At 45.9% G+C, this 13,913-nt stretch overlaps 1 protein-coding gene across 1 annotated transcript in view; it reads right to left on the bottom strand.

The window, feature by feature from the left end:
- Positions 1-13,913, bottom strand: part of LOC148027795 (protochlorophyllide-dependent translocon component 52, chloroplastic-like) — a 107,794-nt gene that overhangs the window by 23,200 nt on the left and 70,681 nt on the right. The window contains exons 4-6 of the mRNA XM_087689492.1: positions 12,323-12,469; positions 11,969-12,172; positions 11,647-11,834 (exon numbers count right to left, since the gene is read on the bottom strand). Of these exons, the coding sequence (XP_087545618.1) occupies positions 11,647-11,834; positions 11,969-12,172; positions 12,323-12,469 (539 nt within the window). The remainder of the gene's footprint in view (positions 1-11,646; positions 11,835-11,968; positions 12,173-12,322; positions 12,470-13,913) is intronic.

The raw sequence follows: 13,913 nt of genomic DNA, 5'->3' as shown, positions 1-13,913 counted from the left end.
AACTCTCCACCATAATCTGCTCGGACACCACAAACTTTGGAAGTACTCTGTTTGCGTCTCCACAAACACCTTCCACTCGCAGAAACGAGAGTACGCCTCACTCTTGTACTCCAAAAAATAAGGCCACACATAATGACTGAAGTCGTCTACACTCAACATCAAATACTTAGCCTTCCCAAGGGAGACCGTGTAGAGATCGGTGTGAACCAACTCAAGTGGGGTAAAAGCCCTCTTGGTGGCAGCTTGGGGATGTGGCTGCCTATAGTGCTTGCCCCTCAAACAACTAGGACACAGTGTAAATAGGAGGAAATTTAAAAAGCCCCTATACCACCTTCATCCAAGAAGCCTCTTGTATGGCATCAAAATTGAGATGACCATAACGAGCATGCCAAAGCAGCCCAAGCTCGTGGGAAGACCTCAGAGCTAAGACTGTGACTGTGTAAAGCCCACCCTCCTGGGATCCTATCCAAAGAATGGCACCAGTAGGAGCATCCTTCACTATCACCGCATCCTATGTAAATACCACGCGAGTACCAAGTTGTGTAAGACCATGAACAGACAAGAGGTTAAGACCTAAATCCGGTACATAGAGAATTTTAGCTAAAGAAGACTACCTGTCTAACAAAAAAGGAATGGTCCCCACTCCTTGAACCGAAACTATAGAGTTGTCACCAATGGTGATTGTGCCCCCTCTGGCACTCAAATCCTGAAGCTAATCTTGTTAGTAGATCATGTGAGAAGAGGCCCCACTATCAACGAGCCAAGGCTTCTCATGAGCAAAAGAAGTAAGAGTTGTATCCTCCTCAACAAATACATGCACAAAGATAGACTTTGTCATCACTGGGAAGCCTTCAAATCCTTCGAATCTTTCTCCTTTGGCTTCAAATGCGGGCATTTTTGCCAGCATTTCTCTTTGGGATGAAAGTTCTTCCCACAATGTAGGCACTTGGGCTACTTCTCCTTCTTCTCATCCTTCTTGTCCTCTTGCTTCTTGTCCTTGGCATATGCCTTCTTCTTCTTTCCTCGATCTGTACCTGCAGTAAATGCCTTGGTGGAGCCAGAGGGCACCAACGGCAGTAGAGAGGGTGAGGACTGATATACCTTGCAAACCAAGGATAGGCTAAATGGTGGGCAGCCTATCTATTTACAGATACAAAAGGATCCTCCCAAATTAGGATTTTGCTTATGAAACTCTCTAGGACCATGCACCGTTTAACAAAACTCTTGGATTACATGTTTTAGGGCTGTTTTAAAAGAGTTAATCAATTTATAATGCATTTTTATCTCAACAGGTCCCAAGGAGCTAATGGTCCAACAAGAGCTGCAGATAGCTCTTGTTTGACAGATTAACATCTTACTTCTACAGGAGTATTAGCTCACCTCCTCCCTCACCAATAGGATGGGGAAGGTACTCTTGGCAAGCCACACACCTACTAGAAGTGCGCTAATTATGGATAGGGAAGTCCTATGCATTAGGCTAGACATTGGAGACTCATGCCTTGGAATCCTCCATGTCTATGCATCAACGAAGGTCCATGCATGCATAGGCTTCTAGTTGGAGATTGTGGCAAGTATCCCTAGGTGGACTCTTGGATTATTGGAGGTGAGTTCAAATACCTCAAGACATTAGAGGATCAATAGGGCCAAGGCATGGACTTCCAAAGCATGGCAAATGAGGAGGCGGCCTAGGAAGCCTTTATTCTTATAGTAGGAGCTGGGGATGCCTAGAGAGTGTTAGCAATCGTGTGTGTTTTGTGTCATCATCTCCTACCTGTGAGCCTTAGTCTAAGTCATGAGGACATTAGGAGCTTTGACATTATATTTGACTGTTATTTTATGTGTTTTAGACACTTTAGACGGAGGGCACATTAGTGCATTTCTTTTTGGGCACTTTTGGTCATTATTTTAGTGGTTTGACCACATTTAGAGTTTTGCCTCTTTTTCGCCTATATATAGGCGGCTTGCCCTCACACTTTCATTATCCATCATTGATCCTTCATGATCAGCCAGCCCTCCTCATTCTCTCATTCCCCTACTACCATCTAGCACCCACATTGACATGTAGAGCTATGTGTTGGGGTTGACCATTGCAGCCTTTTACCTTCAGCTATTGCAATCACATTGTTCCTTCTCTCTGATGCGTTATCTTTTTGTCTCCTCTCCGTGTCCACTTTCCTCTTTCCACTGCACACTCACATGGTATCAGAGCCACACGCAAAGCCGGAGATCTCGAAGAGGAGCGTGTTGTCCACGACAAAACTTGCTATGTGTCATCCCCACGTGCTGCAGACCTTGCACTTGGAGTCAAGCAGGGCAGGGCAGCCTGTTTCCAACCCATTTTTAGGCTGCGTTTACAGAGGCAGATTTGTGTGTTGCTCCTGGGCAGCCTCTATCAAGCTGGGCGGCACCATTATTGCACCCGGGCGGCGTCAAACAAGTTGGGCAGCCATTCTATTGGCTGGGTGACACCATAACAGACCTGTTTTTTTTGCAGGCAGTGCCTGACACGTGCTACAGAACCAATCCCTATATTACCTGCGTTTTTGTGCAGGAGCCCCTATATCTCTATGTTTTGAGCAAGCAGATCATCGATCCTCTTGGGCGGCACATTTGCAGAGTTGGGCAGCACTATTCTCTACTAGGCAGCCTATTTACAAGTAGATAGATTTCTTTATTTGCTATGTTTTCATACTCGCTCGTCTTTGCTGACCGGGATGACTTCTTTTTGGTGCTTGGTGGCCTCCATTGCAGGACCACATTAGGGCAGATTTGCGTTTATTGCAAGGACTCAATTTTTGAGCCTTCCTAGTCCTTTACTAGCCCCTAGGTTGGCTATAGTGCCAGGTTGAATCTTTGTTTTTCTTTGCATTTACTCCTCCCTCTCTCTACCTGGCATTGTGTGTTCCCTTCGACATCGAATACTCCCCGTCTACCTTGCCTGAATCAGTTTTCTTCTATACTATGGCCCGATAGACCCTGATTATCCCGAAGACACCTCATATTGGTCAACTTTATTCTAGTGGCAACATCGTCTTTTGTTTTCTTGCAAGTACTTTATTGAAGGACATCTAGGGCCAACATGTATGCTATGGGGGATCATGTGGTTCGGGATCTTTCAAACCGACCACCTTGATATTACTCTTTCTCGTTATATTCTTCCGGGGGTTTTGGTCCCCAATTGGCATTGATGGCATCTCTTGAGCAAGTGCCAATCCTAAATTGTATGCTTTAAGTAAGAGGAGTTGAAACGCAAAGGGAGTCTCTCCAGAAATTGCTTGAAGGGGGCAATGGGTTGTGCAAGCAACTCGAACTGCAGAGGGAAATGATCCGACAAGACATATTGCGGCAACACTTTTATTTCGAGCATCTCAGGCAGAAAATCATCATTATGCATGATATATATGCGGTCCAACCGCGACCATGTTGTGGCATACTGGGCCGAATGGAAAGTAAAGCCTGGAGAAGACGGGTGTAGCCAGGACCAAAGATCTTGCTTAAGAACAGCAAGAGCCAAGTCGTGCCACATACGACTTTCCGGTGCATCCATGACCGAGTGCTCCGATGTAGACTGGGAAGAATCCACACACATATTGAAATCCCCCATGAAGAAGCCGCATCTGCCAAGTGACAAGGAGGTCTGCAAAGTCTGCCAAAGCTCCCGGCGAGATAGCGAATCATTCGGAGCATAGAGGCCAAGTAACCATAGGATTTCCCCTTCGAATAAAATTTCAATCACCAAAAAGCGGCCATGAACATCATTTTTAATAAGAACAGGCTGATATTTGGCATGGACAATCATGAGCACACCCGAATAATGCCTGGCCTGTGTTCCTGCATAGAACAAACGAAAGCCATGGCAATCCACTACTTTACCGGCATCACTGTGACTCTTGTGCTCAACAGCACACAGGACATCCCACTGATTCTCATACAATGCAGTCCACATGGCATGTTGCTTGTGACGAGAACAAATTCCTCGCACGTTCCACGTGGCTATTTTCATGTGTATACAAAACACACTTAGGTACGAGGCACCGCTTGCCTCGATTTGACTTTGTCGGCGAGAATGTCGAGGACTCCCTCGTCCAAGAAATCTGCCAACACCGCAAAAGAGTTCTGAGGGCCAGATTTGGAAGTTGACGGCATATCCGCTTGCTTGGGGTTGGAACGTGGGTAACGACGGTCCCACGGAGTAACGACGTTGCCTCTGGTATCAAAAGCCAGCTGTGCAGGTGGACCCTTGAGACGATCCGAATACATTTTCCTGGCGGGCTGATGACGGGGAACTGAAGAAACCATAGCAGGAGCAGAACGCTCGGACGACATCATTTCCTTCCTGCGCATATATGTTCGCATGGAATCGTGTGAAGTAGTAGGCCCAGTACTGTCCATGCCTGCACCAATCCTGTTGCCTTTTTTGGCACGGACTTCAACCCAATCAGTAGCACGGGAATCCTGTCCCGAAACCTGTTGTTTACCTTTGGCCAGAACTTGGGGCGGGTGGGTAGGATCCAGCGACTGGGCATCGCACACCATATCTTCCATGGGCGGAGCAACATGAGCTGCATCCGAAACGTGTTGTTGCTCGGGGCATTCAGCCATAAAGTGCCCCAACTGTCCACAGGAAAAACAATGGCCAGCAAAATTGCCCCATTTCAAACGAAAGTGTAACGGATGCATTCCAGAGCAATTGAGGCGTAACCATGCAGGCCGTTTCCGTGCGGTATCCCATAACATGCACAAGCGGTTGCGATTCACCGCCCTGAGACTGGGAGGGACCAGAACCGTGCCCACAGCGGCCATAGCGTCCTTTAATAGCGGCCAATAAACAGCCGGACAATTTTCCACTTCTACCCACACAGGGCATTCACGTTGCAGGAGGCGCTGGAAGTCTGCCATCGGGCGCCATGGAACCACATGTACCAGCCGACGATCAAAAAACAAAGGCAGTTTAGACAGAAGCGCAGCACGGTGCATCTCTGTTTTCAAAAGGACCTCAAAGAAACCCCGGGATCCAACAAAAATCTCTTCAACACATTCCCCTTGTAGCAGACTCTGCAGCCATTGGCGAATACGGGAAAGCAGCGGGATGCGGCCAGTAAAGAAGAGTATCACCGCGCGATCATAAAATACCGAAAAGGAGCGTAGGACAGTTTTTGGCTCGACGGTAGCTTCCAGAACATCGTCTGGAGCAGAGGCAGAGAAGGCTTCCTGGTTATGTTGAACATATTCACCAAGCAGAGTGTTGGCAAATTCCAACAGATGCTCCCAGTCCACCTCCTGAGAGTCCACCGGATCCGAAGCGACCTGCGCATAGGAACGATCCGGAGAAACGCCTATCTCTTCCGGGGTGTGCTTGGTACGTTTGCCCGCAGGCTGGATGTCAGGACCCGGGGGCAATTCTTCAGTACACGGAACCATATCCTCGGGTTCCTCAGCATCCGAGTCCGGGCCAAGTGCTGCCACCGTTTGATCTAGGAAATCCAGATCCAAACCAGCCATCGTATATGACGAACTGATCTCACAGAAGGCCTGACCGGCACTCTCTCTCTCGCTGTCTCTTGCTGAGTACAGAGCAGATGGCACGCGATCCCAGACGCTGCCTAACTGACGAAGGTCAGGTTTAGGGTTTTCACAGGCGCTGGGCGCCTGGCGTCAAGGGTAGGCTACTGTGGATAGGGCGGCAGAACTGAGGATGGCGGGATGATCGAGGGCGCAAGGCAGAGGCCTCGCCAGCAGAAGCCCTAAACGCAGAGGGCAGACGAGCAAGGCGCTGGTGCAGAGCCCGCCACTCAGGCAGGCGACAGCAGGGCGGGGACCGCTGACGAAGGGCCAGCCAGCAGCGGGGCGGGGGACTTAGTCACGTCCGACGGGGCGTGAGAGACACGCGACTGGGCGCCAGGGAGCTGCGGCCGACGGATCGTCAGGGGCGGGCGACGGATCGTCAGGGACAGGCCTGCGGGCGGTGGGCAACGGACGACAACGCGGACGAAGGCGAGGCGGCGACTACAGGCGACGACGTGAACCCGGCAGGCTATGGCGGCGCGACAGGCGACGCGACCTCCCCGCGATCATTCTCTCTCTCTCTCTCTCTCTCTCTCTCTCTCTCTCTCTCTCTCTCTCTCTCTCTCTCTCTCTCTCTCTCTCTCTCTCTCTCTCTCTCTCTCTCTACATCTGACAAGTTGGATGGAACAAACTACCCTCTGTGGTCATGCTGCATGGAGTGCCTCCTTGATGATTGTGTCCTTTGGGATTTTATTATTGTTCCTATACCCCAACCTACCGGGTGACCTTTGGGATTTTGTTACTGTTCCTATACCCCAACCTACCGTGGATCCTCATGATGGTGTGACTATAGATTCGGCAGTTTTATGGGATCAATTGAATGCCAGAGCCCACTCTTCTCTCCTTTTGAGTTGTACAGATTTTGTGCTTGTGCAATGTTAGACATCTCCACACCACTGCCAAGATTTGGAGGAGATTGGCATCTCTTCCGGAACCAGATTTGGGCATCAATTATCTCTTGAGTTAAGCTACGACAACTTTCTGTCGTCATAGATTCCCCTACGATGAGGGATCACATCCATAGGATGGAGGAGATTCGAGATGAGCTTTCATTCCTTGATACAAACATTTCTTCAAAGCACCTAGCTGTGACACTTCTCTCATATCTTCTATCACTAACACATGATGTATTCTACACAAGTCTTCTCACTTCTCGTAGCCAAAAGAGACTTACTTGGGAGGAACTAATCCCATTGGTGCTTGAGCAGGATACGCATCACAATGAGCGAGATTCTTGCCGAGCCCGTGCACATGGCCATGCTTATGCGGGTTTATCTATAGGTACAAGGATAAGCCAAGGGGAAGAAAGGAAAGAGAAAGAAGTTGGACTCATCTTCCAACTCTGCTACAGATTTTGTGGAGAAGCGCAGAGAATATCCCACATGTCCTCATTGTGGGAAGACCTCACACCCGAGGAGAAGTGTTGGAGGATATACCCTTACCTTCATCCAGGAGCAAAGGGTGGATCTCCATCGGAGCCTTTGTCTACCTCTACTTCCATCACCTACTATTACCACACTAAGTCCATGTTTCTACACATTTATCATTCCCTCTGTTAAGAAGACTGCTAGGGTTTGCATTGAGGACACACAAAAGTGTACGACCACCACAAAAACACAAAGACACAGACACAGACACAGAGGGCAAAACTCAAACCCTAAACGCAAAACTCAAAACTTAAACCCTAAACGCAAAACTCAAAAATCAAACACAAACAGAAGAAGGGAGAGAGAGAACACAACTCTAAAGTGAATGAATGCTGTAAATAAATGTAAGAGTGTACAGTGTGCTCAAGGGCAAAGCAATGTCGGAGTGTGACATCCACTGAAGACGAATCCCAAGTTTGTGACCACCAGTCAGAGTGTAGGAGTGTTGAATAGTGAATGATAGTAGGCTGTTCACCAAAACGCAGCAGTCTGGAGGCTGGAAACTGGTAAATGCAGTAGTGTACCACCGATCGGGGGCTGGAAACTGTGCACAGTCTTCTGTAAACAGGAGGCTGAAACAGTGTCTGAGAGTGTCAAGGCCTGCAATGCTGAAAATGCAGGCTGGCTGGCCCTGGAGATGATGGACAGCAGGCTGAACAGCAATCTGGGACAATTTGGAGCAGTCGCCAGCAGCTGATAGCTGTCGCCTACAGCAATGGACAGGCTGAAGATGATGTGGCGGCAGTCGATGATGCCTGGACAGCAGATGGAGGCGAGCTGCAGGCTGGAAACTAGGCGCCAACAGCAGTAGAGGGTGTGTGGGCTGGTGTAACCTGCAAAACAAGGATGATTACTAAATGGGGGCAACCTGTCTATTTATAGATGTGGAAGGGCGGCCCAAAAATTAGGGTTTTCACTAAACTTTCTTGAGCCCCTCCCCGTTTTAGGGTTTCCACTGAACTCTCTCAAACCGCTCCCCGTTTTAGGGTTTTACTCTAAAATAGCATTTTTAGTGTGTTTTGAAGCTGTTTAAGAGGCTAATCAACAAGTAATGCATATTTTAGCTCAACACCCTCTTCTCTCAATTCATGGTCTTTCATTGAGCCGGCCGTTTTTGTTGAGGATTCTTTTACAGGAACTACTTTTGTGACAAGTTAGAAAGAGAGGGGGCTATTTATGCTCCATTCCCCTTCCTTTGTGCAAGGCCCTCCGAGGCATCTTTGTACAGCCACACCGGTTCCCGATTGTGCATCATTTTTCCCACAGGTTCCATCAATCCCTCGCCATCTCCTCTAGTGGTTCCCTCGTACCTTACATCCCTTTCAGCGGGGGATAATATTGGTGATGTGGCTGTGGATGTCCTGGCCCTTTGTGTTTCAAAGGGGACTTTTTACGCCCCTACCCATTTTTTTCATTATCAAGCCACCATTCCTTGCCGCTTGGCCCTTGGTCCCTCTTGTTTCTATGCAGCTTATAGGCGCCTTTGATAGTTCCTCACTATCATCTCATAGTTAGGTTGGAGTCTTGGCTCACCCATCCCCGGCTAGAGTTTTCTCGCATGATCCATTCGAGGCCTCTCTTTCCATTGCCCTTTGGTGGTTCTGTTTGATCAGATTTTTCTATGGAGAGGTTTTTTTGCTCCTTAGTTGGCTAACTACATCGCCATTCGCACTCTTCTTGCCACCCTCAAATCCACATCTCCTTTGGACTTCTGCCACATCCAGGATTTGAGAGGGGGTGTCAACAATCATATGTGTCTTGTGTGTCTTTTTTACAAGTTTCAAGAGCCATAACTCTATTGCCCACACCCCATTCACGAAGGACATCACGGTTAGAGCTTCCACCAGCAACTTATCATCATTCGGTGCCTGATTCCAACCTTCTACACGTGGTTGCTACTATCGCCAGGCTTGTGGAGCTATCACATAATTGTTGGATGCCATTGCCACTTATTGTTTGCAGTTGCCAAGATTTTCTCTCTCCTCTGAATACCGCATTTGCAATTTCTAGCTGCCACCTGACATTCTCTCATCTCTGACATTTGCATTTGCATCTAACAACTGTCGCCCAATTTTTCTCTCCTCAAGTACATGCGTTTTTAGTCTTTCTCTCTCCTGCACTATCATCTATATCAAATCCAGCCTTCCTTGGCTGCATTTGCTAGTGTTTGACACTCAGAAACTACCTTTGCTGCGATTCAGGATCCGTTCGGAGTATGACACACTCTACAGCTCATAACCTCTACCTTGATCCCAAAGATACAAGAGTTTGAGGTTCAATATTCACTACATAGTGTGTTTGCTACATGAGCACTGTATGTTTATTATTCATTCACTTTATTATTCATTGTGTTCACTATCTCTGAGTTACCCTAACTGTGTTCTGAGTTTATCAATCTGTGCTTTGTCGTACAATTGGTTTCATGGTTTTTGTTTTTAGAGCGTTTATTCACATGGTATCAGAGCTAGATACTCTTTGAGAAACCTTGGCCTTCGATCAGAAAGCTCATTTGTGAAAGTAGAAACAACAAAAGGATAAGATGACTTCAAATACATTTACAACACCACTCCAATCTCCACAACCAAACATGGACAGAAATGATCAGGAGTGGGCCTCCTAGCTTGCTACTGCTCGATCTAACATGGGCGGAGAACCATCGAACTACCATGGAGTCCACAGGCCATATCAAATTCCTGCCGCTGAGTATGATCTCATCCTTATGCATAGGGCTTAGCAGGATGTTGAAGGTGAGCCTAGGTTTTCTCCTTTAGATTCGGTGCACATAACTAATGATCTTGTAGGACCTTTGGAATCTCCACTACGGACTGGCCATCCGCAAGTGGAACCTGGCTCGGGTTACACATCACTTCCCCAGTATTTCTTTTCTACAATGCCAGGTGCAACCTTACTATTTCAGATTCTATGCCAACTAATTCTGTATGTTCTATTGGATCGGGAGATGCTCATCAAGAAGGGACTCTTCAAAACAAGCTTTGGTTTGACATCATTTCCTACTCACCTACGGCAACCATGACCTATTTTTTCACGATATAGACTGACAGACCTAGATGGCGGTTTACTCCTCCATGGCTTCTTTTCCCCATATACCCTACCCCTAGACCACCTTGAGAAGGTTGTATATATTATTGTTTTGGGATTTTGAGTTACCTCCAACTAAACTCTTGAGCATTCTTCTGAGATATAATTAGCCACATCCCCCCCCCCAAAAAAAAGTGATTTAAGTGCTAAACCCACAAGAGAATGATGTATTTTAGTGCACAACATAGCTACCTTGCATTTCACTTTCCCTTTTTTTTTGACAAAAAGTTGTCCATTATAAAAAACTAAAAAAATAAATCTTAGAAAAGGTTCAACAAGAAGTACCAAAGCATAGTAATGTCATACACAAGGCTTTTCAGATTGGTGTCACTTGGTTTTAAAAGGTCGTACACAATGCCTCTTAAGATTGTGTCATTTTTTCCTCTACAATCCATACATCTCAGGCATCAACTCTCAAAATACGGATTCCCAATCCTATGCTCCACATTCACAACATGCTGAACGTAAGTCTATCCCTAACTTATCGAGGCCAACCCCCAACAGCCCAAAAGTTCACCTCAAGAGGACACTTTACACTCACACCTCTATTGACACATAGTAAACATACAAGACCCAATGCAAGAACCACAAAAGCATTCAATGCACAGCTGGAAACAACCAAACGATGATCCATGTGTGTATCTTAGAAAACTAGTGCATGTTATTCACCTTTTACAACAAGTGAATAACCCAGAGAAACCCAAGCATGCATCTCCACAGAAATCCATTTGGTCATATTTCCAGATTCCAAGGAGATTGGATTTGACCATCTAGTTCATTGTAAGGATCCCACGTATATGATTTTGCATGCTCAATTACACTCAGATTTAACATGCTTAATGATTGATTTTGCATGCCAATTCTTACCGCTCAGCATTGGCACAGGCTGAGATGCTAAAGTAAACCATGTATCTCACTCCATATCTGTCTAAGGTGTAGTGCTTGCACTCGAGGGAAGAACGGGACATAACCATCCTAATCAAGAACATCCTAAAACATATCATAGCATTAGTGATTCCATTTAAAGCTTTCCAAACTCGCTGTTTTGCAACTCACTAGAGGAGTGACCTATGCCACTTAATGTTTACACCTGAATCATAGAAGCAAAATTTCCCCTGAAATGCGTCCAGTAAACATGCATGCATGCATACTCCATGCCCAAGTTTTTATACTAAACCTCACAAGCACATACAAAAGACATATAATACACTGCATAACTATCAACATTCAAATAACGTAGAACACTTTTTGTAAAAGGGCCACTATCCATGAATAAAAACCAAACGCATTATCACCAATAAAAGAATGTTAAATAAGACCATTTGTCACTATAGGCATGACAAGGTGGAACTCTCACTATATCCAGAAAAAGCATTGGGAAAACCAGCATAGCAAAAGGCACAGAAGATTATCACTTTTTTCATTCAAAACAGAACCATGAACCAGCTATCTGTTGTGATGCTAGAGATACAGTTTCAATATTGAATAAGCAAGCACATCACATTTTGTATACTGAATGAGCAGTCAAAAGATTATAAGTTCCTTATTATCATACCTGTCCATCAGCTGCCTTCTGGGAGGGGTTGGGGGCAGCTCACCACTATATTTACCTCCCCAGTCAGGTGCGCCTCCAGCATACACAACGAGCCATTTTCTGAATGCAACCACAAAAGCATCTGAAGTTGTTGGTACATAGCATGCCTGTTCCCACTTCTCATTTTTCACTTCAGCTACCTTGCGATCCTATTCCATACAAGTGTGAGCTCTGTTAGAATGCTTGTGAACACAACAAAAAGGTGACACAAAACAACATAAAAGGACTGAATTTTTTACTATTGACCAGGCAACTACAATGTTGTTCATGGGATGTAGCTTACAGCTATATGCAGAAGATAAAGGTCTGAATCCAGAACAAGCATTTGTCGGACATGAATGAGCCATCGTGGGAGGAAATAATCTATCCATGAAGTAAAATTTCTACGGAAGGACCAAATGACTTTACTATGCCCAGGAGACACTGGAATGCAAATAAATAGCAAAACCATTCGCTTTGCAGGACCATGATTTGGTTCATCCTTTTCCTGGTCATGACACAAGAGTTGATCATGGTTTGTTTGTAGGTGAAAAAAACAAATCTTAGCTTAATAGCTGATGAGATACTGAGCAGTAGAAAAAAAATACATGTCTTTTAGTCCCCAGCTAATTCTCAAACCACAATTAAAAGAGCAAACCAGTTTAGGACCGCTAAACACTGCATCCAATGTGAAGATGCATGGGGCAACAAAGCAAGCTGGGCCTCGCTCCCCCCTCCCAATAAAGCCAGACTTCTCAACTTTCTCCACACTGAAGTTGAAAGGTTTTGCCATGTGGCGGTATCCCTGATCAGAAACATTAAGGAAATCAACATCCATTGAAATAAACAGCTGAAATATCAATAATTTTAATTCTGAAATGTACTATCACGTGAACAGTCTTAGTTACTTATCTCACAAAAGTTGCATGTCTAGAAAGATATTCTTGATTGAAATATGAGCGTACGACAAAGCATAAACTGAACAGAATACAGTTAGGATTAGGGTAACTCAAAGACAATGAGCACCGTGAAGGTCATAAATGAATGGACCTGTATAATACAATGCTCATGCAGCAAACACACAGTGCAGTAAAGGAATGTACCCCAAACTCTCGTGTCTTGAGGACCAAGGCAAAAGTAATGAGCTAGAGAGTGAGATGTACTCCTGACGGATCCAAGAATGCAGCAAGGAAGCCTCAAAAATGTCACACAGCAGCAAATGCAGCAAAGGAGATGCCGGATCGGACACACAAAGAGAGAAAACTGCAAAATGCAGCCTGACAAAGGTGGCGACAACCTAAGCGGCAGTTGGGAGCAGTAAATGCAGCTTTCTCGCTCACGTGACATCAAGGCAGTAGTTGTAGATGCAAGCGCAGCAGTGGAAGATGATTGCATGGCTGTTCAAACAGCAAACTCAGCAGTGGACAATGTGGACTGCACAATAGAGGCTGGAAACAAGTGCCGAATGGATGTAGACAATGTCCGGCAGTTTCGTCTAAGCTGTCATCCGCAAACGGGGTGTGGGCAGCAAGGCTAGATCAATGAAAACTACACAAACGAGATTGGCTAAATGGGAGGGCAAGCTATCTATTTATCAAAAGTTTGGGGCCTCCCAAATTAGGGTTTTCATGTGGGATACTGAAACCCTCTCCAACTGTTCCCGATTTAAAAGAATGGTTAGAATTCACTAATTAACTTGAGTTTTGGGGCTATTTAATTAAAGCTAATGGTAATTTAACTCAACACCCCCTCTCAAGCCCAAAACTAGAACGAAAAAGGGACTACAAACAAACCCAAGTCCTTTTTCTTTTCTTTTCCCCAAGGTATCCCACCTCAAAGCAGCTAGGGCAACGGGCAAAGGGTGCATGTTAGCCGCCCAATGACCTACCAAGACTACAAAGGCGATGGTTATCTTGCCAAGGGAGCCCAAGTGTTCATCCCAAAGAGGACAGAGCATTGAACAAAGGGTGTTTGTTGGCAACAAGGGAGCACCCAATCTTCTCTTAAACCCGGATGATAGAATAACCTAAAAAGAATACGTATTGTTGGCATTGTCAAAAGGTTGGTCACTTTGATGACAAGTGTCCATCAAAGGCAAGAGGCCCAACACCTAAATCCAAGACTTAAATCCCCACCCCCCCGATCAAGCAACCCCCAAGAGAGGAGGGAGAGTGGTGGCAACCCTCAATAGAGACAATAGCGAGACCAGACCCACATTGCCACCGATCAGCCATCATAGTCTACATTGT

The sequence above is a fragment of the Lygodium microphyllum genome, chromosome 12, assembly GCF_053477565.2.
Source record: "Lygodium microphyllum isolate KBCC chromosome 12, Lygodium_microphyllum_v1.1.10, whole genome shotgun sequence".
NCBI lineage: Eukaryota > Viridiplantae > Streptophyta > Polypodiopsida > Schizaeales > Lygodiaceae > Lygodium > Lygodium microphyllum.
The sequence above is the reverse complement of the archived record's forward strand: the minus strand, read 5'-3'. Positions and strand labels throughout refer to the sequence as shown.